Genomic DNA, 25,406 nt, shown 5'->3' with positions numbered 1-25,406 from the left:
GAGCTGGCACAGATAAAGTAAAGGTGAGCTTTCGTATCTACACTTTCCCTCATCAGTTTAGCTTTAAACTTGAGACTCGACATCCACCCACACACACGGAATCACCTTTGTGCGATTCTGCGTACACTGTAAAAAATTTGTTGTGAATTTACGACGGAATATTTTCCGAAGGGTTTTTGGGTATGTCCAAAAGTGCACTGTACATGTTTCTTTCCCACAGGAACTTTTGTAAATCAACGTAGGTTCGTCGTTAATTTACGAAGGTTCTCAGTAAATTTACGAAGAAAAATCGTAAATTTACAAAATCTGTTGTAAATTTACGAAGGGCTTCGTAAATTTACGACGGGCTTCGTTAAGGGGAGGTTCTGGTGAAAATGCTATTTTCTCCTAAATAGGTCCCACTGTGAAAATTAGTTAAAAATTTGATGTCTTCCCAAGTAATTAATAAAAATTTTCATTCGGGACTCACATTCTATGCCCTGAACTCAGTCGCAGAGCCATTTTCTCCTATTTAGGCTGTAACTTTAAAAATCTTCTTGCGCATACTATTTTGTCGGAAAAGGTTGGCCTTGACATTTTTCACTTCTTCGATTCATTTTTAGAAGATGCCGGCATGCACAACTCAAAATGTAAATAACATTTTCATTCGCAAGCTTTCTAACCAATCATTTCACTATAATTGATCAAAAATGTACAAAATAGACAAATTTTAGGGACTTTTCAGCTTAAAAAGCTTACAGTTAATAATATAATGTAAATTTTGAGCTATGCATGCCGGAATTTTTTGAAAATGAATCGAAGAAGTGAAAAATGTCAAGGTCAACCTTTTACGACAAAATAGTATGCGCAAGGAGATATTTTAAGATACAGCCAAAATAGGCTCAAAAAGACTCTTCGACTGGGTTCAGAGCCTGGGATGTGCCTTCAAAAATCAAATTTTAGTCTCCTCAAAGAAAGATTTTATATTCCGAACAAATTATGACACTGGGATCCATTTGGGAAATGGCATGATTTTCACCAGAACCTCCCCTTAATCTACGACGGGTCTTCGTAAATCTACGGCGGACCTTCGTAAATAAACGGAGGAAGTGTTGGCAATTTTTTTGCCGAAGGATCCGTCGTTAATTCCAGACGTATAATTACGAAGAATCTCCGTATATTAACGAAGTTTCTTTGTTTATAAACGAAGGTTCCCTGTAAATTTACGAAGGATCTTTGTAGATTTACGAAGGTGCTTCGTAAATTTCCATTGTGATTGGAAAATCAGCAGAGATCTTTCAAAAAATTTACGAAGGTTTTTGTAAATATACGAAGAGCTTCGTAAATTAACGAAGGAACCGTTGGCAATTTTTTTTGCCGAAGGATCCGTCGTTTATTCCGGATATTAATTTTTACAGTGTAAAAAAAAAAAACAATGAAAATGTTCGCATGTTTTAAAATCAGGACTACAACGTACGAAAATTGCACATGTTGAGAGCGTGCGAGGTTCAAGTGGATTGTAAGTAAAATGTGTGCCTATTAATGCGTGAACAGTGCAATATTTTTCACCAAGCGCCTTAAAACAGGGTTCATACGACCTATTTTTTTCTTTACTTTCGTAACAGGTTTGGTCGGAATAACATCCTACCAGGAATCTATTAAACACAGGGAACTATCTCTTAAATTACGTCAAAAATTTCGATAATTCTTTATTAACACCGAACCAAGTGGTGAGTTAGGAATTGCTGTCTTGGTGGTTTGAGTCACAGCGCAAGCCCTCAGTTGAGAAAATGTGCAGTCACTCGAGACATAGTCGGCCGAGATGTAAGGGACTGCGTCAAATTCCTCAACGCCGCCTCAAAATTCTCCGTCGTCAAGCAAGGATTGGAAGACGATCTGGGCCATGAAAGCTAGAAACGTAGAAACCGCAGAAATCATCTGAAAATTGAGGTGAGAACAACGATTCAAATTTCTAGAGAAGGAGAGAGACGCTTCAAAATATGCAGAGCCCTCTTTGCATTCGCCTTGCACGTTACTTTTAGTGATTACACGTTCAGAACCCCAAAAAGGTGATTCGCCTCGCGCAGCAATCAGCAACTTGTGATTAATGCTCCAAAAGCATGTTCCAAAAACTTTTAACAGGGTTGCTACGCTTTTGGAATTTCGGATTTCCCTGACATTTCCCGGTTTTCCAGAGACATTTTTTTGTCATTTTCCCTGACATTCTGGCCAATTTTTGAAGGGAGTTGTCGCGCGTGGAAAAGATATCCCATCCGGCGTGCGGGCACTTTATTGACTTTTTGGCAAGAAAGTTAAGATTTTGACCTGTCTCCGGCAAATTTCCCTGACATTTCCAGGTTTTCCCGGTTCTCCCTGACATAGTTTCATTTTCCCTGACAATTCCAGGTTTTCCCTGTTTTCCAGGTGCGTGGCAACCCTGTAAATTTTAAACACTCAAGTATTGACAAGTAAGTGACAAAATTTCCAGTATTGACAAATAAGTGGCAAAATTTCCAGGGTGGCAGAGGTTTTGATAACATTTAGTCATCTGTTTCTATCTATCCATCTATTTATCTACGTACCTCTATTTATCTGTTCCTAAATATTTTCTTACCCATGTCACTGTTGCCAGGCTTATGTCCAGCAGTCCAAGTACATGTGGCCTCATGCAATTGTTACTTATTTCTGTCAAAAACATTCGGATCTATGCAGAAAGAGAAGACAAAAATACGATTTCAAGAAATCCTAGGAGTCACGAAGTCAATTTGATTATTGTGTAAGAGTGTGGAGAAAGAAAAGAAGTGGTGTTGTGAAGTTGTGGCTCAGGGGACTACCAATGGCAGTGGTACCAATGTGGTCGATGTGCCATCCGTCGAAATTTAAACTTGACAATAAATAGAAATCAAAATGCTGGAAAATTCAAAAAATTCCAATGCTAATGTATTCCGCAGTGTTCTGACAATGGAACATCTTTGAAGTCCATCATGATTAAAATGTTCTTAGCAGAAAGAAGTCAGTAAATTAATTTTCTCGGGTTGGCAACTATTTTCTCGGCGTCTGCGCCCTTGCGAAAATCGCGAAGCTGAAAGCGCCAGCAGTCGCGCATTAAAACTGCCCCTCCATTGTTGTGGACGTTGAATTGTTTGGCTTGTTTCAAAAGGCTATGGTTCTCTAGTCATGTTTTCTTCAATTCTGTGTAATAGTTCTCCCTTACAACGTATCAACACCACGACGGTTGGTTTGACAAACTTCATAAACTCGGGAGGGATGGTTTCGAAACGCGGGTGAGTCTTGTTCGAGGAACATGAGCACTGCAAGTCGCGAGGTGGAGCGAAGTGGTCCTAGTGCTAACTGAATCACAACAACAACACTGCGCATGTCCAAAAACACTCCAATCAAGAAGTATTATTGGATAGTTCTACCCGAAAAACTGCGTTCGAACCGGCACCAATTCTATTGTTGCATCTTGTCTACCTGCAGTCAAAGAAATTTTTCATTTCGAACGTTGCTTTTTCAGCTTTTGGAGTAAGCTGTACAGACCCAAAAAGAAGCTCCGCTATTGGTCCGCCCCGGCTCGGCTCCCCCCACTCCCTTTTTTTTCCTTTGACGAGTCGAGTTTTGCCATGGAAACGGCGATTTTGACAGCAAATTTCTCAAAATTGGCCACCAAATTTTTGACCAGATTTCAACATCAGAATCAGCGTTCAAAGTTCTACTAGTCTGCAAAATCTCATTAAAATCGTATAGAAAACTTCCGAAATGCATAAAGGGCCACACAAATCAAATCTCGAGCCGGCTGAGTCCTGGGTATACTATAAGGCTACTTCGTGCCTAAAAATGACTCTGGGAATTTATAGTAGCGCATTGACAGAGAATTCTAGACCGAAAAAGAAATATAGAAGGACCACGTATAATAAACACATTGTTTTCAACAAATCAAGTGGATTGTAAGTAAAATGTGTGCCTATTAATGCGTGAACAGTGCAATATTTTTCACCAAGCGCCTTAAAACAGGGTTCATACGACCTATTTTTTTCTTTACTTTCGTAACAGGTTTGGTCGGAATAACATCCTACCAGGAATCTATTAAACACAGGGAACTATCTCGGTACCTCCTATCTACAAACGCTCATAATGCTGACTCCTGGACAGACCCGCTCATCTGAGGAGCCGTGAATTGAAACCGCTCAGCTACAGCACTCCGTGACAAAACCGCTCACCTCGGCGCGGGCTAGACAGACCAGCATATCGCCGCGCGGCCGGGCGCTGGTTAGGTTATGTTGCCCCTCGTATTTACGTTATTTTTAGCCGATCCGGGGCGCGCTTAGTGCAAACCTTGGGTGAAAATCAAAGTTCTAGTGCAGACGATAGCATGCGATTCAACTTGTCGATCTAAATAAAGACTAAGCGCGTAAGAAGTACAATGTAAATCTGGCAGCCGCCGCCCGTATTTGAGAAGGTAAGCGGTTTCGTTCAGCGCGCTCCGAGGTGAGCGGTTGTGTAACGGAGTGCCAAAGCTGAGCGGTTTCATTTCAGGCTCCCTCAGGTGAGCGGATTCATCCCGGACTCGACATGCTGAGCGTTTGTAGATAGGAGGTACCGATCTCTTAAATTACGTCAAAAATTTCGATAATTCTTTATTAACACCGAACCAAGTGGTGAGTTAGGAATTGCTGTCTTGGTGGTTTGAGTCACAGCGCAAGCCCTCAGTTGAGAAAATGTGCAGTCACTCGAGACATAGTCGGCCGAGATGTAAGGGACTGCGTCAAATTCCTCAACGCCGCCTCAAAATTCTCCGTCGTCAAGCAAGGATTGGAAGACGATCTGGGCCATGAAAGCTAGAAACGTAGAAACCGCAGAAATCATCTGAAAATTGAGGTGAGAACAACGATTCAAATTTCTAGAGAAGGAGAGAGACGCTTCAAAATATGCAGAGCCCTCTTTGCATTCGCCTTGCACGTTACTTTTAGTGATTACACGTTCAGAACCCCAAAAAGGTGATTCGCCTCGCGCAGCAATCAGCAACTTGTGATTAATGCTCCAAAAGCATGTTCCAAAAACTTTTAACAGGGTTGCTACGCTTTTGGAATTTCGGATTTCCCTGACATTTCCCGGTTTTCCAGAGACATTTTTTTGTCATTTTCCCTGACATTCTGGCCAATTTTTGAAGGGAGTTGTCGCGCGTGGAAAAGATATCCCATCCGGCGTGCGGGCACTTTATTGACTTTTTGGCAAGAAAGTTAAGATTTTGACCTGTCTCCGGCAAATTTCCCTGACATTTCCAGGTTTTCCCGGTTCTCCCTGACATAGTTTCATTTTCCCTGACAATTCCAGGTTTTCCCTGTTTTCCAGGCGTGGCAACCCTGTTTTAAACACTCAAGTATTGACAAGTAAGTGACAAAATTTCCAGTATTGACAAATAAGTGGCAAAATTTCCAGGGTGGCAGAGGTTTTGATAACATTTAGTCATCTGTTTCTATCTATCCATCTATTTATCTACGTACCTCTATTTATCTGTTCCTAAATATTTTCTTACCCATGTCACTGTTGCCAGGCTTATGTCCAGCAGTCCAAGTACATGTGGCCTCATGCAATTGTTACTTATTTCTGTCAAAAACATTCGGATCTATGCAGAAAGAGAAGACAAAAATGACTCTGGGAATTTATAGTAGCGCATTGACAGAGAATTCTAGACCGAAAAAGAAATATAGAAGGACCACGTATAATAAACACATTGTTTTCAACAAATCAAAAGATCGGCTTGAAGACGTAGCTTGGAATGAACGCTTTGAACGGCACCGAAGCGAATAGAGTCGCAACGCATTTCGTACATTTTTCGACAGACACCTGCAGGACTGCCATAAAAAATTTGGGACAAAAGCAGGGCCCAGCAGGTGTCGATATTGCTCACACAGATTTGGTTGTGTTCAAGACTCTGTCACTCGCAACAAATGCGTAGGGTCAGGGCGGGGAAGAACTGGACAGGGGAAGAACTGGACACCCCACTTCAAATACCGTAGGCACAGGAAACAACAATCAAAAGTTGTTCCGTAGCATCAGCGGTTCATTACACGACAGTTGTCAGGCCAATACATACGGCATTTTAAGTAAAATGTGGGGTGTCCAGTTCTTCCCCTGCCCAGTCTTTCCCCGCCCTGACCCTATGCTATTAGTTCGTGCAGATGCTCTGTTCACGTACCTCGGAAAAGCCCCCATGGCAGCTTTTTATCAGAAACGTCTCGCAGAGTCTCCCGATGTGTTTACTCTGGCGAAAACGAATCAAATTCAAGTTATTCAACGCCCACAACGATAGGCTAGAATGCTTTGATCCTTAACTCGAGTCAAAATCACCCGCGGGGTACGCTGTAATCAGTTAAGCCAATTACCTCGGCAGAAATTCGATGACAAGCGACACAAAACAACGCGAAGGACAGTCCTGACATTGTTCCAGAGATGCTTGTCAAAATAATTGCCGATTTGTCCGTCACTCCGAACCGAACGCTTTCTATCAGTATCAAATGGCCATGTCCGGCGTTGAAGACGGCGTCAGCCATGGAAAACAACACCCTCTCTCCATACGACGCGTAGAACTGCTCGCTTATGTCCAGCAAAAATTGGTGCCTCACTCGTAACGTCCTTATTTCGCTTCTGAAGCGATGCTGCAACACAGGAGCACATCTTGAGGAACACTTTCAATGCACTCTCAAAGCCGAAAACGTGAGAAACAATGTAAGCATACATTAATTTCCATTGGTGTTCATGCAGTGCATTGTTGTTGACAAGGCTCTAAACTTAATATAATGCCCACTAATTAAAAAAAAAAAAGCTCAAATTATTGGTGCTCCCATACGAGACTGCCTCGGCGAACAATTGTTTCATGGAAGCTTGGTCTCTTAGATTAAAAGCTAAGTCATTTTAGACGCAAATCATTGTCTTCGCATACCACGAAACCACTGGTTTCTGCCAACATTAAATAATGTTTAATACCACACCTCTACGGTGTGGTGTATTGTTCATAAGCCAAATACGAAGGACATGGCTCAATTGCGGAAGCATAATATGGACGTTGTTAATGTACCATGAAGGTTTTTCTATGTATCATTGAAACAAAACTGACTCGTTTTGTCGTTAAATTTTGTTTTATGTTATGGTTGAACAAAAGTTCCTGTAACATACAGCTCCAAGTTTCAGTGCGAAACAGAGTCCTGTAAACAGAGTCCCACGTGGTGGCATTGTTCCCTCCTAACAAACCTGAGGCGGTGACCTCCTCAACATCCCAATGTACTAGAGCATTCTAGTCGTCGCCGATTGAAGAACAGAAAGAAGAAGAAAACCGGAAGCCGGGAAGAAACGGAGTAGGTATCAAGCCCAGTGCCAACGAGAGATTATGTCCACAAATATGTTTATTTCCTCTGTAAAAGTGTGTGAAACAAACGAAAGTGCTTTTGAAGGACATGAGGCACAGAAAACTCAGAAACTTGTCCGCTCATAGAAGTCTGGGAGGTTATGTTGCCGGTGCCAGTTCCGGCTTTGTTCTTCTTCTCGTTCTTCCATCGGCGACGACTAGAATTCTCTGTCAGTGCGCAAGCCACCTCTCCGATGATCTGCGTTACCCTTTCAGACGTGGGCCTCGTGTTTTCCTGGAACGCAACGGCGACCCACGCCCTCCTCGGCTTTCCTCTGCTGGTGTGAGTGCTGCTATGGGGCTGCGTACTGCTGCAGAGGGTGCGTTCGCAGTCCCGTCGAAGGTCTGCAGCCAGTTCGCTGATGACGGCCACTGGGGCCAGCACGACGACGGCTGAGACGCAGTGGCGAATACTGCTGTACAATTGCATTCCGTCTGTCGTCCACTTCCAATCGGGATACCAGTACATTGCTTCCCTGTAGACGAGGCAAGCGACGGCCAAAAGCGTCGGCGTCGTTCCCAGGAACACGTTCCTGCAGCCGCGCAGCGACAGGGAATGCCGTTCGCAATAGATGCACATGGACCGGGCAAGCTGGGACACCGCCTGCACTCGGAGCAGGAGGAAGGCCAGGGAGAAAGCGACGTGCCGTAGCTCGAGGCTTGCAGTGAGGATTAGGGGAATTTCGTCATCTGGGCCTCCGTCGAAGGAATCGTCCCAAAATGACTTCAGTCGAACGAACATCCACATGAGCGCCAGTCCGCACCGCAGCCAAGGCGGCCACGGCCGAGGCGGCCATCCCCACAGTGGAAGCAATCCCAAGGCAGACGCAAGTAGGCTAGGGTGGTCCAAAAAAAAATGAAGTTGCTCGGATCGTCCAACGCCGCTCGGATTTGGATTCTACATCGAAAAATATGAAATACGTGTTTTTTCCTTTTTCGAAAAAATGATTTTTAGGACCTCCGCAGAGCCCCCAAAGTTTTTAACAGTGCTATTAATAGGAAAAAAATCGTAACTTGGTCATTTTTTGACCGATTTTCAAAAACAAAACGGGAATTTGTTCGTTTTTTAATGCTTATTACGGAAAAAAATATGCCCAACCCTCTTTTTGGTTTGCCTAACTTTCAGGGGCAAAAAATGACTAAATTTCGGCCCAAATTGGCAAGAGTTTCAGTTTGCAGGCCGCTACAGCCTCTCCAAGTCCACCCTGTCAGCATGGTGGGGTGCCCCCACCACAAGGCAAGCCCCATGAACAGAATAAGGATGCCGAGTGCAATTTGCCTACCTCCCAGGGGCATCAAATATTGGATTTTTTCGAAAATCTATCAATAGTGATGTCTCTTGGGGCATCTGGGCACTCAGATGGGCACCCTTTCACACGGTTTGGTACCCACACTACGTGATATGAACGTTATGGACGTTGCTGACGCGAGGGACCGCAAACCACGCAAGGCCACAAGAAAAGCCATCAAAATGAAGGAATTTTCTAAATTTTCACGTTTTTCTGGTCCTGAGAGGTAGGCATGAGGTGCTCAACAGTCCATTCCTATTGTTTGTTCTTATCACGTAGTGCGGGTACCGAACCGTGTGAAAGGGTGCCCATCTGAGTGTCCAGAAGCCCCAAGAGACATCACTATTGATACATTTTCGAAAAAATCCAATATTTGATGCCCCTGGGAGATAGGCAAATTGCACCCGGCATCCCAATTCTGTTCATGGGGCTTGCCTAGTGGTGGGGGCACCCCACCATGCTGACAGGGTGGACTTGGAGTGGCTGTAGCGGCCTACAAACTGAAACTCTTGCCAATTTGGGCCGAAATTTAGTCATTTTTTGCCCCTGAAAGTTAGGCAAACCAAAAAGAGGGTTGGGCATATTTTTTTCCGTAATAAACATTAAAAAACGAACAAATCCCCGTTTCGTTTTTGAAAATCGGTCAACAAATGACCAAGTTACGATTTTTTCCTATTAATAGCACTGTTAAAAACTTTGGGGGCTCTGCGGAGGTCCTAAAAATCATTTTTTCGAAAAAGGAAAAAACACGTATTTCATTTTTTTCGATGTAGAATCCAAATCCGGGCGGCGTTGGACGATCCGAGCAACTTCATTTTTTTTTGGACCACCCTAAAGTAGGCCCAGAGTGCAGCCAAACGTGGACAGAACCCTCTGGGAACCCACTGAAAAGAACAAAGCTGTGTTAAATGACACACATGTTCTCTCTTATTCTTCCATGCACATTCACGTGTGTGCGCTTAAATAGAAGTTTCTATAACAATTACAACTGTTACACTGGTAAAACTAAAGCGTAACTCTATGCTTGAGTCAAGCATAAAGTTACGCTTGAAGACATTACGCTTGAAATGAAGCATACTCTGGAAATTCCCCCATGCATTTAGACAGAGGAATCTTGGTGGATGAGCCTGTTACGCTTCATTTCAACCGTAACCTAATTACGCTTGAAAACAGAGGGTAATACTACGCTTTAGTTTTACCAGTGTAACATGGCCATTAATGTTCACGAGACGCCTGTACGCACTGTGAACCGCCTTTCCCTTTCGAAGGCAGGTCGGCCGTCTGCTCGTGCTGCGTCCGAGTTGGTCGAACAGCGCGCGCGCGACAGGGAAACCAGTGCGCGTCACAACACTCTCTTTAATGAATGAATGAGAATAGATCGGCGTGGTGACGTCAAATATGATCAGCTAAGTGAAATGTGTGGTTAGCACGTGCGCGCCCGCACACTAACACACACTTGACCACTGGAAATCGCTTGGTGTGCACCGAGCCCGGTCCCACGGCGAGAAGGGTGCCGGATCGCGACCCGGGCCCAACTTAGTGGAATGGGTACTGGGTACTCGGATTCAGTCGTCTTGTGACGCGCGCGCCTTTCGCGGACGGCTGCCGGACACCGCACCCTCAAAACCTTGCGAACCGATCTGTTGGCAGGGTTGTGAACGTTACTTTCAAATGTAACGCGTTACCGTTACTGCGTTAGTAGGGGTATGCATTTGCTAACGTGAACCCTCTTGGTCACTGCCACACTGTCACTGCCCTGTATCTCAATGCATCATCCCGATTTCCTTGCACCTTCGTAGTAATACAGTCAACAGTCTCATAGAGGGGCATGTCTGGATCAGTGGCTTAAGTTATAAACCAAGCATGAGTAGAGCGTCAATAACACAAATCACCAGAAGGGGTAGGTAAACAAAACTCAACAATTTCAGAACATGGTTAAGACTCTCTACTCTGTTGGTGCTATGCTCTCTCAGAGTCATCACCAGAGCTCTGTCTTTCAAAGACCATACCTCCTTGCAAGTCAACCAGTTGCCTCTCCGGTAAGTCTTTGGAGTGGGCTCAGCAACAGAATTAAACTTCACTAATCCTTCCTGGAAAAATCTGCATTTGTTTCCGCATGAAGCATCTCTCTGAACAATTTCACAGCCTCGTTCTTGTTGGGGTCCCCCTTTGCAGCTCTCTTGATGACTGCCCTTTCAGAATGGACACAACAGATATGGACCTTTGCGTTTGGCATCACTTCTCGAAGAGCACCATTTCCCGCGAAGGACTTGTGGACAACAACACATTTAGTATGAACAAAACGGGCCTCTCCGCTGACTTCCACAAAGCTAGGAAGCATAGATGTGAGATGCTTCTTTGACTCGCTCGCCAAAAAGGCATAGCCAACTGGTTGTCCAACACCATCTCCGCCAACCACCTCAAGCACAGTGTGGCATCTGGTTCTTGTTTACCTTTTCAGTACAGTCCATCAGCATGACCTCTGGAAACATTTGAAAATACTCGACGCATGTTGGACGTCTGTATGAGGATGAACTCCTTCTCTTTTGTTCCAGCGTTAAACACTAATTCAGCAAGGTCCTCATTATCAATAGCTTTCAGTTCGTCCAATTTCTGCTGAAGCATTTTTTCCTCAGACCTCCCTTGTGACCTCACGCTTACGGTTTAGCCCTTCAAAAAAAAGTTTAATTACACGCTGTACATACATACGGAGCAAAGTAACAAACGTAGCACTACTCACTGAGCATTGTGAATGTCACGGTTGAGAATTATTTTTGATGGACCTTCGGGGGCCTTGATCAAAAGTTGCATTAAAATGGGCTTGGCCTTCCCAGCACGATATTCTGCCATTTTATCCACCGTTTCTTTGAATAATCTGCGGTTTTCTGAGTAGAAAAAGTCATCTTCTGACTCCGATGACATCACCTCTCAATTAATGGATCAAATAGAGGTGATAAGGTGAGGTGTTTAACAAATGTAAAAATTTCACCAAAAACCTCCCCATCTCTGCAGAGATATTTGTCAACACTAGAGTCGTTGACAGACGAACGAGCATAACTTGAAGACACATACAAAATTTTGCCCTTACTTCGTTTGTCAAAAGTTTTGCACTCATACATATCAATAACAAATAAATAAGCTAAAGAGAAAATTACTGAGACTGGTTGAGGGGTTTCGTAATAACCACCCGCAAATAAATCAGGAGCAATAACGTCTGCAATATCCTTAAGCGTTTTCACAGAATTCTTTTGCAATACCCGGTTGCATATCCTCAATAATTTTGGGCAAACCAGTGAAAAACCTCAATCGTTTACCAATTTGCAAACAAGCATCAAGCATCCTTAGTGCCATGGGCTAAATTGCCTATTTTACCATTTAGGCCTTGTGAATCATAGCAGGCTGTAACAAATAGTTGTCTTACTGGTTGTCTTACAGAATGGGACAGGTGCATGAGTAAGTGTACCAATTTCAAAGAGAATACTGGTAGAAAGAACACTTTTTGGGCCAAAAAATTACTATGGTCATGGTGCCCCACGGGGTGGTCATGGTACCCCATAGGTGGGGCGCCATGACCACTTTGCGTTTTATTTTCCGAAGTGTTCTGTGAGCCTGCCGTGCGTTGCAGACAAGTTCCAATGGGTGGAGGAGGTCCTTGGAGGTCCAATGAATCCCCTCATGTTGGAAACTTAACTTTTCGAACCACACGGTGGAGTAGAGGGAGGCCCAAAAAAATGTGGTCATGGTTCCCCACCCTCCCTTACACTTCAAAAACAGGAAGCATAATGTAGAGATCAAAAATATATAAGACGTGACAGGGTTGGATTTCACCTCTCCGACTTGGCTCATTTTTGGTGGATATTTTAGTACCCTAGAGAGATGTTAAAAGCTGGAGTAGCAGGTCCTGCAAAAATTTATTGACCAATCTGCAGACGTTTTTCAATATTTTTGAGTTTGTTACCTTAAATTTGGGTATTTTCTACTTTTTCTACAGTTTAAGCACTAGGAAGCTGAAATAAGGTTCTCCTCAGGTAACATGAGCCAAGAAATCAGAATCTAGGTCTGGACTTGAGCTACGACTCATACTTCAGGAGACATTGGCAAAAATTGCGAAAAGTTATCGAAAAAGTCCCAAATTTTGGGGAAGGGGTCAAAAATTCCTGTGAGAGGCTTCCCCAGCGTTCTAAACTTTAGAGAACGCGTAAGGCGTTGAGTAACTAAACGCCTTAGGCGTGTCTATGCACTAATTGACTCACCGCTCAAAACCTGAGTCGTCTCTTTGAACCCAATATCAATTCAAACTCTGTAAGGATTAAACATACACAACCATACATTGATTCTATTAATAAACACATGTTAGTGCTTTTGCACTCTTGTCAGCTTGCAGCATTGCAAAAGAATGCATTTCTCGAGTCCAAACTAAGTATGCCTGCCAATTTCAATCCAAGTTATTTATGCATTTCCCTGATTTCCTCTAGTTTGAAAATTTTAAAATGAGGATGACACTAAAATGAATTAAGAAGATGCACACAATACAAAAGGTCAAAATAAAAACATTCTATTTACAATGCTTTGTCAAAGTGCACTGACCTGAGGATTATTCCCCTCTGACAGTGGAGGGGGGGGAGAGGGGAACGAAACACGTAAATCATTCTCAAATCCATTCTCCATATTTCGCTGTGTTGGTGTTCCAAAAGGGTTTTAAACATTCTAGAATGTTGAAAAACGGCTGATCTCATTTCCAAACCCTTCTGCTCTTTATTTCGTCTCATTTGCTTATTTGCTTAAGTCCGGTATTTGAGAGCCGCGGACCCGCAGGTATGAGAAATTGGTAAGCGGTGCCGCGCTGCCAACCTAACCACGCTAATGACCTGATTCAAAAATATGTTTTGAATATTTCAAACGATACTAAACAACGATTTGAAACAAACTCGTGTTGGGGGGTGCTAAGGCGACGTTAAATACGAAATCTTGAAACTATAGCCACTGTAGTTGCTGAGAATCGTTGGTGAGTACAGACAGACAGACAGACGCACGACCAGTCACTTTTCAGCGCGCCCAAACACGGCAAGGGCTTCGCTATCGCTCAGCCAATTAGGCCTGTATAGTACCAACATTTTCAACCCGTCGCTGCCCCTGGATGGTAGGCAAATCCAGGCCCCTTGGGTGTGTTTCCCACCTTAATCTTTACACCCCAGTCCGTCCCTGTTAGGCGTTGAGTAACAAACTGCCCTAAGGCGTCTAGGTTTTAGAGGCAAGCGCCTGAAGGCGCTTAAAGAACACCCAGGAATGACATTGTAGACAGGCGCGTCGCACGGGGTTGCCTGCAGTCTTCTCCCGGACGGTCTGGGGCGGCAAGCCTGGCGAACCCCCTGGCTGTCTCTAGCGCACTCCTGCAGTGTGATTCCGCGCACTGCAGGGGGGCCTGCTGCTCCCCGCACGCGGCGAGAGGAGGGGCTGAGAAGGGCCTAACTACGGTGCTGGGTTGGTCGGGCCGGCTGATGGTCGGGCTTTTGCGGCACGCTTCGGCAACTGGGTTCGGGACGGCTTCGGGCAAACTTCGGGTGGGTTCGGGGCAGAGTGTTTTGCCAACACAAACATTAATGAACGCGCCGTACTAGGTTCAACCACTGTCATCTTTTACATTGATGCAAATCGAATTTACTGCACATTTTCAAACAAATGGTATGCTACGATAATTTTGTGCGACGCGTGTTGGTTTGACCGCGTGACACTGCCGAAGGGTCGCAATTTTAGGTTGGCAAGGGAGGGAATGCCGTTTTACTTTTCCACTTTTGTTTCGACTGAACGACACATTGCTGTACAGCATCTTCGCTCCATTTCGCCTTGGGACGAGAACGAGACGAAACATGCACGGATTCTGCTCCGTGAAACAGATTCTGTATTTCGACATTGATACAATTAATTACTCTTGTTCCTCTCTCTCTCTACCACCGAAATGGGTAAGGAGAAGCTCCAGACAAAAAAAACCACTTGGTCGGCGACATCCTAGGAGCGGGCGCTTGTGGTGTTTTATCGGTTCCTTGTATGTATACGAACTGCCGAAAAGACACTTGGACGAAATCCGACACCCCCTGTGGCTTTGGTACGGGTCTAAACACCCCAAAAACAGCTGTTTTCGAGGGTTTGGGACTAGATGGGTTCTTGCAAACCGAGATCCAAAAAAGTACCCAAATGGGTCTCAGATACTCAAAAAAATGCGCTCTTTCGAATGCCGTGTCGAACGAGGTTCTACGACGTCGGGTTTGGATGCTACGGGCTCTCAAAGTTGCTCAATTTCACTATTTTTACTGAAGATTTGAGCATATCAGGGCCGTTTGAAGTAGACCATCGGCGATTTCGCTCCTCTTTGTCTTAAATGGTGCCTACCCATAGGTAAACACCCCCACAAAATTTCAGCCATGTCAGGCAATTATTAGAGGAACTGTGAACAATTTAAGTTTTGGGTCATTTTACCACTGGGCTTAGGTGTTTTTGGGTCCAGAAAAAATAATTTTTTTAGCTATCTACTTTTGATCAGCACCTCTTGAAACGCCTTTTTAACATGGAGCCTCAAAACTTTTTTCGAGGACAAACTTGCCTTATTCTCCAAGTTATGTTCTAATTACAGCTAGAAAAAGACAAGTTTGTCCTCGAAAAAAGTTTTGAGGCTCCATGTTAAAAAGGCGTTTTAAGAGGTGCTGATCAAAAGTAGATAGCTAAAAAAATTATTTTTTCTGGGCCCAAAAACACCTAAGCCCAGTGGTAAAATGACCCAAAACTTAAATTGTTCACAGTTCCTCTAATAATTGCCTGACATGGCTGAAATTTTGTGGGGGTGTTGACCTATGGGTAGGCACCATTTAAGACAAAGAGGAGCGAAATCGCCGATGGTCTACTTCAAACGGCCCTGATATGCTCAAATCTTCAGTAAAAATAGTGAAATTGAGCAACTTTGAGAGCCCGCAGCATCCAAACCCGACGTCGTAGAGCCTCGTTCGACACGGCATTCGAAAGAGCGCATTTTTTTGAGTATCTGAGACCCATTTGGGTACTTTTTGGATCTCGGTTTGCGAGAACCCATCTAGTCCCAAACCCTCGAAAACAGCTGTTTTTGGGGTGTTTAGACCCGTACCAAAGCCACAGGGGGTGTCGGATTTCGTCCAAGTGTCTTTTCGGCAGTTCGTATACATAGAAGGAACCGATAAAACACCACAAGCGCCCGCTCCTAGGATGTCGCCGACCAAGTGTTTTTTTTTGTCTGGAGCTTCTCAAGCTCACCGTTCGGGTGCTTCACGTAATGCTTGAAAGATGCCTCGCGGCGTTTGACTGATACTGTATAGTTTAACCGTTCCAATCCTAACTTCTTTTTCAACGTTCATCATTGTGATGCATTCCGTCTCTTTATCCATTACCACTTATACGCGTACTCCCATTAAATCGTTTCCAATCCTCACTTCCGAAGCTTGAAATCGCTGATGTGTTTGGTACGATTTGATGCACGACAGCTCTCGCACTTAACCTACAAAATGTTCCACCCACTTCTATCGCTTCTTACGTTTTCTATGTCGTGTTTAACCTCCGTTGCCTGATCCATTATAGATACAGCGGAGTGGAGCGCATTCCTGAACCTCTACGCCGCTGACACAGAGTTAATGATTGGCGTTACTAGCGGCTCGCCGCTCGTTTCTAAAGCTGTGGCGAAGCAGGCCCTTGCGACTAAGTGGGACGAGGTGGCCGCCATCTTGAACGAGGTTAAACCTGATGCCCAACGGTTAGGGCCCGAATGGACAATAGTGAGTTTTGTATTAAATCTCTGGTGTTGCAATTTTTTGCCGACTCTAAATCTCTAAAATTTTGTGTTTTTGAACACTAACACTCCATTTTTTGTGTGAACCAAGCAATATTTTAAGAAACAAGTCTGCCTTCCTTCTCAAATACTGATATTTTTCTTCTTGATGTTTAAGGGGGCAATACACTGAAAATGGCCAAAAACTGACTTGTGCGATTGCTTCCATACGCGTTGTTGAGCGTTGTTCAAACTTTTCATGTGTCAAGACCTTACAAAAAGAAGCATTTTTAGCCCAGAATGGCATCGATCGGACGTCAGGGAGCGGAGCAGCGCCCAATCAAATTTTCGTCAAAAGTCGAACTGGCGGGCGTCCCTCAGTCCGCAAAAATGAAGATATCTCGAACCCGTTTGCGCCAAAATGTAGGTAATTAAAGCGGCTATAGCGCAAACTAGGATTATGAACATCGAGCAACCGAAAGTACAAAATTTCATCCAAAAACACTTTATGAGGATTTTGCAAAAATGATCAAAACAGGTTTTTTTCGTAAAATTTAGTACTTTTGATTGTTCGATATTCATAATCCTAGTTTGCGCTATAGCCGCTTTAATTACCTACATTTTGGCGCAAACGGGGTCGAGATATCTTCATTTTTGCGGACTGAGGGACGCCCGCCAGTTCGACTTTTGACGAAAATTTGATTGGGCGCTGCTCCGCTCCCTGACGTCCGATCGACGCCATTCTGGGCTTAAAATGCTTCATTCTTTAAGGTCTTGACACATGAAAAGATTGAACAACGCTCAACAACGCGTATGGAAGCAATCGCACAAGTCAGTTTTTGGCCATTTTCAGTGTATTGCCCCCTTAATGCTCGCTCCTCCTTTCACCAGGCGTGGACAGGCTTAAAGGCGAAGTCTCGAGAGCAGTACAGACAAAAAGCTCGGCCATACATTGAGAGGACTGGAGTGTTGCGAAACGTGATGAATTGGCCATGAATATTACCTATGCCAAAGTAATGAATGTCTTAGGAGTTAAGGGGAGGTTCTGGTGAAAATGCTATTTTCTCCTAAATAGGTCCCACTGTGAAAATTAGTTAAAAATTTGATGTCTTACCAAGTAATTAATAAAAATTTTCACTGGGAACTCACATTTTGTGCCCTGAACCCAGTCGAAGAGTCTTTTTGAGCCTATTTTGGGTGTAACTTTAAAAATCTTCTTGCGCATACTATTTTGTCGTAAAAGGTTGGCCTTGACATTTTTCACTTCTTCGATTCATTTTTAAAAAATGTCGGCATGCACAACTCAAACTGTAAATAACATTTTCATTCGCAAGCTTTCTAACCAAGTATTTCACTATAATTGATCAAAAATGTACAAACCCGCGAAAAAATGATCATATATGGTCCATATATGATGAGTCATATATGGATCATATATGGATCATATTAATTGGGCATATATGTTTCATATATGTCGCATATATGAAACATATTAAAATCATATATGACACATATATGACCAATTAATGTGAATCATATAAGTTTTCATATTTAGTTCATATATGTTATGTTACATATATGAGCCATATATGATGAAATTATCATAAATCAATACAAAATTGAAAATTTGATACTAAATTAAGGGTGTGAATGGTTCAAGATCAAATACTTATGCATTTTACAACAAAAGTACAGAAAGAATGGCCGAAAAAAAATGTCACGGAGTAGGATTTGAACCAGCAATCTTTGATTCCATAGGCGGTTGCTTTACTTACTACGCTACGACGCTTCCTGGCAGGACCAGGGCTCTGTGAAGGAGACCTTCTAGAGCTGGTCGATATCATATATGACACATATATGACTCATATATGGAGTATATATGGAGGGACTTAGAAAATAAATGATGTGGACGGCCGCGAACCTAGACATTGTCATATATGGTACATATATGGTACATATATGACCAGACCATGTTCATATACGATGATGAAATCCTCATATATGTATCTAGGAACACCATATATGCAGTGGCACTGGTCATATATGGTACATATATGGTACATATATGACAAGAACATTTTCATATATGATGATGAAATCCTCATATATGTGTCTGGGGACTTCATATATGAAGCTGAACCGGTCATATATGGGCCATATATGTGACAATATTGCCATATATGACCGTAAAAAAGGCATATATGTGCCGAGAAATATCATATATGTAACATATATGTCACATATATGGACCAAATTTTTGCATATATGATATCTAAATACATATATGATACATATATGGAGGATGGCCTTCCATATATGGCGTGCGTCTCGTCATATATGAATCATATACACTCATATATGTACCATATATGAACCATATATACTCATATATGTACCATATATGAAGCATATATGATCCTTTTCCCACGGGAAAAATTGACAAATTTTAGGGACTTTTCAGCTTAAAAAGCTTACAGTTAATAATATAATGGGAATTTTGAGCTATGCATGCCGGAATTTTTTGAAAATGAATCGAAGAAGTGAAAAATGTCAAGGTCAACCTTTTACGACAAAATAGTATGCGCAAGGAGATTTTTTAAGATAGAGCCAAAATAGGCTCAAAAAGACTCTTCGGCTGGGTTCAGAGCCTGGCATGTGCCTTCAAAAGTCAAATTTTAGTCTCCTAAAAGAAAGATTTTATATTCCGAACAAATTGTGACAGTGGAATCCATTTGGAAAATAGCAAGATTTTCACCAGAACCTCCCCTTAATTCAGCCATAACGCCAGCCTTGACATCGTTGTTAGAACAAAGCCAGGCAAGCACGTCAGCTCTAGTAAGTATTTTTTGTAACCTCCTTGTCTTTTTGAATTATCAGTTACTGAATTGTTCTTTTCTTTTTTATTTCTTTTAGCCTCCTATGCAAGTGCCCGCTCCCCAGCGTGTCACCAACTTTACAATGGGGGTAAGTAAAGTAAGTCCTTCAAAAGTTTTGCCGAACTTCTAAAAATTTATGCTGTGTTGTTTTCACTTTTCTCTTCCTCTGTTTAGCCCTCCACATCTCAACATAATGTACATGAATTGATGCCACTAGTGAAGAATAGGAAATGGTGTTTGTAAATGTAGCTAAGTGCCCGCTCCCCAGCGTGTCACCAACTTTACAATGGGGGTAAGTAAAGTAAGTCCTTCAAAAGTTTTGCCGAACTTCTAAAAATTTATGCTGTGTTGTTTTCACTTTTCTCTTCCTCTGTTTAGCCCTCCACATCTCAACATAATGTACATGAATTGATGCCACTAGTGAAGAATAGGAAATGGTGTTTGTAAATGTAGCTAAGTCCTAGCGTAATTGTACATTAGCCCTGAGGGAGTAAACAAGGTAGGATTACGCCAGACCGCGTCTTGTCGTAACAGGCTTCGCGATGTCTCGCTGCCTGTTCCTACAATCCGCGCCTGGCGTACCTACCTTGGCCTGCGGCGCTAGCCTGCCTTCGGCAGGCAATGGCTTGTCTGTCGTCGGTTACTTCTAACTTGTTTCTTTCTGGGGGGCTGGACCCCCCTTCATTCTAGATAGACTTGCTTCATCTTCAAATAACACGATCTTGACCCTTGGAACTTTTTCCGCCCCCCAGGCCCCCCTTTTTTTTAGACACAAGAGATCTGCCTACGGAAAACTCGATTTTTCGCCGTTTTTTATGTGTTTTTTGGCTATAAAAACTGAACCAGTTGAGCTAGGATGGTGAAATTTCGCGTGTGCCGAGCCAAGGTCATACCCAAAAAGTGTGCGAAATCTCACCGAGATCGGCCGAGCCGTTCAGGAGGAGTAGTGCGGACACGCACGCACGCACGCACACACGCAGACAGGAAAAACTTTTCAACCCCACCTGAGTAACGGGCTTCGCTATCGCTCAGCCAATGAAACTAATGGTGTCTATTTTTCAATAATTTCTATATTTCAGTTAGTGGGAAATTCTGGTGGTGATGCAGTGGATGCAGTAGTAGAGCCTGTTATACAGTAAACCTTGATGATGAGCAACATGTAGAGGTAGTGGTGAAACAAGAGGACTCACTGCTTGGAAGGATCAAACTTGAGCAGAATTCACCGCCAGTAAACCTCGGTGAGAAGCCACAAGCAGAATCTGATGAAGAATTAGAGGTTTTATATCTTAAGGTAGTCTTCAGTTTAATATTTGTGACTCAATTGTAAGTTTATAAACTGGCAGTTTGTCATTTTAAATATTTCTGTTTCAGGTGGACACAGATGTCAAAAATACTGGCAGTGATGGGGCTTCCGTCCAACGACAGATAAAACAGGAGACTGAAACAGGCTTCCTCTCCGAAGTAAGCAGTAGTCTATGCTGTGTATTTTTAGTTTGTTGTTTTAACTGTGAAATTGAGTAGATTTCTGACTATGAGAAAGTAGGCGCTTTATTTCCTTTGCCGAATCTTATTTTTTAAATCATTGCAAACATGTTTGTGTGCACTGAGAAAACCTTACAAACTATTTTGGGCCTTACAAAGAAAACTAGTTTGTATAACAAAGTATTTTGAGCATACGTAAGCTGACAAAGAAAATACTTTGTAATTTACGAACTATTTCTTCGTATAACAAAGTATTTTAGTTTGTTATACGTATGCTCAAAATACTTCGTAAGGTTTTAAGAGTGTGTCGAATACTGCTTTGGCATACACACATGCTTTTCTATGAGTTTCTGTGTCAGCAAGTAGAACCAGAGCATGACTTTGGAAAAATTTATTTTTTCGTTCAAAGTGTAAACATAATAGGGACACGCTGGTTTGTTTTAGCCATAGCTATACCAAAGCTAACTTTTCCCTTGTTTTTCCCTTGTCTTTCCCCTGCAGTCCGTTTTACATCTCAACCAGTTTCAATTCATCCAATCGAGTTTATAAGAACCGGAAATAGATGTAACGAGGCAACACAGACCTCAGGGGCACAAAAATAACAAAATTTGTCAAAATAGGAATAATTTTCCAATGACATTTATGAAAAGAAAAACCTTTGAGGCCAAAAAAGTCGAATGGCCGACCTCGCTACACCGTTAAAAATCCACTGTAATATTACAACACAATCACCTACAGTAATGCTGTTTAATAACAACAGTATTGTTTTGTGTCTGAACGGGAAACCCATCCAGAAACAGCACTTTCGTTTCATAACAATTTCCTTGTCAAGTAACAACAATGTAACCGCCAAGAAACAGCCTTCTGCAATCTTAAAACAGATATTGTTGTCAGGTTACAAGGGTCTTGTTTAATAACAGCACGATGAAATCAACACAAATGTTGGGAAGACATCGTTGAAGACTCCAAAGAAGTATTGTTTTACTACAATCGAACTGTCAGAAAACAGCACCGAGGGCTACAACATGCTTGTAATAAAACAAGTCGTGCTGCTATCAAACTTAACAGCATAAGTGCTGTTAATTTACAGCACTTTTTTTAACAGTGTACAGCGTTGCGACCATAAAAAAAGTTGTAGGCCTTGTCCTTAGCTTTCAGAATCTATTGCGAAAAGTTGCAGAATCGAAAAAATGTCGGTTTTACAGGCAAAAAAACGGATATAAAATGGCAGATTAAGGTACAACATTTTATCTTTTTCGCGATTTTTAGCTCTACATGCCTAGCTATTACTAGGAAATCATTTCTTTTACTAGATAACATTAAAACATGACCATGTGCCGTGAAAAAAGCTGACAGATTGGAAAATAATTCTATGTCGCATTTTTTTGGCGTTTCGCGCCACTGTGGAGTGATTGTGCGAGTCCTTTCTCAAGGCAATGTTTTGGAGTGGCAGTATGTTCGACCTAAACAACGCAGGCTTGGTGTGTTGTTGGACCACCATTCTTTTCATTGCGACAGCGGCTTCTTAGCGTACTTCACAAAGACCTTCAACGCTCCTAGTGTTTGCTTTGAAGTGGCAAGGATGCTGGATGGCGGCACGGCGAACCCTTGTTGCTTGTCGGGCCCTCCTGCCGGCAGCTCCATGCAGAACGACTGTGCCACTCCGGCCACGCCGCGCACCCAGTCGGACACCGTGCCTGTCGCGGGATCTGCACAATCCCCGAACAGCCGAAATTATGACATGCATTTTGTAGCGCACCATCGTGACGTGACTTGAACTACCAGCTCAGGAGGACAATAGAAAAGGCGGTGTTAATGAAGCATACTCACAGTCGGCTGCCATTGCTTCGATTTTGTCGGATTTGGCACCGCCAGCGACCAGAGCGTTGTTCACTTCTTTGGCGATTGTCGTCTGAATCACACAAATCACGGGTGTGTCAATAGTAGTGTCTTGATGCCTTCGACAGGCACTGAAAAACTCTACCGTACCAATGGCGCCGCATCTGGCAGCTTTGGAGCCGTCGCAGAGTAACCCCACGGAAGGTAGATCGACTGTGGCATCAACAGAACAGTGCACGCGGTAAAGATTGCTTCCGTCTCAAATAGCACACAAATATTGACGTACTAACCTGCTCCGGATTGTGAATGTTGACGTACATCTTGACTCTCTTTCCTGCGTTCAGGTTGCGGATGAAAGTCTGGTAAATTACTGTCTCTGGCTCGGACGCAGCTTTCGGACCAGCATACGTCAGCTCGCATGGGTCACTGCTTGCCCCTTTGTTTGACCTGAAGTCTGCAAAATTTACGGAGTGATGACTAGCGACTGCCTTAGTTTGCGTGCAGGAGCACACTCTAAATGTGTAACGGTAAAAGGCTGCACCACCAAATTATGATGGAGATTGCCTCCATAAATCGACAGAAATTAGAAAGAATATCTTTACACGCTTAAAACCTTCCAAAGTATTTTGGGCCTACATAACACAAACTAATTTACTTTGTTACGCGAAGTACTAGATCGTAAACTACGAAGTATTTTCTTTGTGCATTGTGCCCTGTTTACGTGGCCTGTTCTGTCATTTTCCAACTCACCAGCCCAATGGTAGTCGAAATTACGGTTAAGGTCAACTCCAACGCAGTTCTTTTTGCTAGTTGCTCCGCGATTTTTACGCCACATGCGGTCCTGCATGCAGTAAGAATGTGTATTGTGTCACCGTTGCGGAGAACCACGGCGATACTTCACGACACTCCGGACGTAGGGATCCTTAACTTACCTCATAAGGGCATCATAACGTTATGATAAGAGTTAAAGTTATTACCCTTAACTTCTAACATTTTTTCAAAAGGGTAGGTTATTTTTTTATGTCTCGAATTTGTGTGGATATACTTTTGCTAGTACTTTAATAAATCCGTACCCTTAACTTTTAGCGAACACTGTCTTGTGTTACGTTATGAAAGCAGTGTTAGTTAAATGTTAAGTTAAGTTAAGTTAAGGATCCCTGATTTAGTGTGGAGAAAAGCGCACCTTCGTCCTGGAGTACTCGTAGCCGTCCGGGTTCAGAATGGGCACGACGACCACGTCCAGGCCAGCCCGCAGTGTGGCGTCCTGCACCAGGGCCTCCAGGAAGTACAGCACAGGCGGAAGCGTGATCCACTCGCGGGCGTGCATCAACGCGTCCACCAGCATGATGGGGTTGTTGGCGCCGCCAGACGACACGCGCGCGTAGTAGATCTCTCGGCCCTCCACGGACCGGCCCACGCTGCCCACCGTCACCAGCGTGGGGTAGCGCTCCTTCAGGGCGCGCAGGTACGCCTCAGTCTGCCAGCCAGAGAGTGGACGTTGCTAGCTCGGTAACAAGGCAGGACACACGACCAATCCCAAGGACAGACTTCTAGCTGACATTGACATTAGATACGTAAGCAAGCGTGCAGAGCCGCCTGAAAGAAAGGTGGTAAGTCGCATTTTGCCCAACACCCTTAAAACCTTACGAAGCATTTTGAGCATACATACGTACAAACTAATTTACTTTGTTCTACGAAGAAATAGTTTGTAAATTACGAAGTATTTTCTTTTAAGCCTATGTATGCTTAAAATACTTTGTTCTTACAAAGGCCTGAAATAGATTTTGAGGTTTTCTCAGGGAACGATTCCAAGATCGCCCCTGGTCCTGTGCGAACCCTTCGATTCCGTATCGAGTCATGGTACGTTCGATTCCGTCGTATCTATTTCAAATCAGCAGAATTCGGGTTCAGATAATTCGAAAATAACCGACTACCTTCTGTTCAGAACTATATGTTGAGCACGCATAGTGCGCTCATGTAAGCCATTATGTGTCTTTAACCCTGATGTAAGACACGTAAAATTGAGTCCATATTCAGTCATTCAGTGATTTCTGGAACATTTTCTTGTCCCAACTTGCGAATTTGCCCAAGATTGCATTCACTCAAGTCTCGTGCATTGCTTCGATTCAAATCAGATTCGAGGGACCTTGATTGAATGCAATTCGCTCTTGTATAGGGCATATGAAAAGAACATCAAAGGTAGTGAGAGGAAACGCAGAACATCTGATTAGTTTCTACAAACAAGGAAAAAAAGCATGACTTCAAAATGCGTGAGTCATCTGTGTAAGCGGATGGAGACACATACAATAGTTTTGTAATGATGTCAATACCTCTGCGTATGACATATACTGAGTGAAGGTAACTTGTCCTGCTGCAACTGCACGCCGGCTGTAACAAAAACATGTGACATAAGCCTTTGGATTAAGGCCGAGATAATACGTGGTTTAACGGCACTTCTTTAATAATGAAATTATGGTCCAAATATCTTTGACTTTTGAATTTAAGGGAATAAACCACTGAAAATCTTCATATTTTGGCCCACTTCTTACTTTTATCTGTTTTTTCCTAATAATCATTCCGAGCCAAACGCCGCAAACCCCACCGCAAAATTCAAACTACTTTGGCTTATGCACATTTTTTAAATTCAGAAAGGAGTGAAAATTTAATGCATGTTTTCCACCAGTTTTATAACGTTTAGCTGTCTCACTAGAAGTTCAATGACAAATCCCTTCAGTCATATAAATTCTGTT

General features: G+C 43.1%; 1 protein-coding gene and 1 long non-coding RNA gene across 2 annotated transcripts; both read right to left on the bottom strand.

Annotated features, from left to right (window-relative positions):
- Nucleotides 1–880: 880 nt before the first annotated feature.
- On the bottom strand, nt 881–21,925 carry LOC117644458. The gene is made up of 3 exons (XR_004587664.1): nt 21,906–21,925; nt 12,360–12,363; nt 881–1,035 (listed from the first exon to the last, which is right to left on the bottom strand). It is a non-coding gene; the product is annotated as an uncharacterized LOC117644458 (long non-coding RNA).
- Nucleotides 21,926–22,158: 233 nt separating this feature from the next.
- LOC117644457 (carboxypeptidase B-like) lies at nt 22,159–25,032 on the bottom strand. Its single transcript, XM_034383963.1, has 7 exons — nt 24,987–25,032; nt 23,840–24,133; nt 23,407–23,497; nt 22,947–23,110; nt 22,807–22,869; nt 22,648–22,729; nt 22,159–22,526 (listed from the first exon to the last, which is right to left on the bottom strand). Exons 1-7 carry the CDS (start codon nt 24,999–25,001, stop codon nt 22,324–22,326), a joined length of 912 nt encoding a protein of 303 aa, XP_034239854.1. The 5' UTR covers nt 25,002–25,032; the 3' UTR covers nt 22,159–22,323.
- Nucleotides 25,033–25,406: the final 374 nt, after the last annotated feature.

This window comes from Thrips palmi, unplaced genomic scaffold, assembly GCF_012932325.1.
Source record: "Thrips palmi isolate BJ-2018 unplaced genomic scaffold, TpBJ-2018v1 HiC_scaffold_18, whole genome shotgun sequence".
NCBI classification, from domain to species: domain Eukaryota; kingdom Metazoa; phylum Arthropoda; class Insecta; order Thysanoptera; family Thripidae; genus Thrips; species Thrips palmi.
Note: the sequence above shows the minus strand (reverse complement) of the source record. Positions and strands in the feature narration are given on the sequence as shown.

Bases quoted from the DNA above. Each gene is read 5' to 3' on its own strand.
- LOC117644457 (XM_034383963.1), bottom strand. The intron at 22,870-22,946 runs GTTAGTACGTCA...TTGATGCCACAG, and splicing joins ACATTCACAATCCGGAGCAG to TCGATCTACCTTCCGTGGGG. The intron at 22,730-22,806 runs GTACGGTAGAGT...TGTGTGATTCAG, and splicing joins TGCCAGATGCGGCGCCATTG to ACGACAATCGCCAAAGAAGT.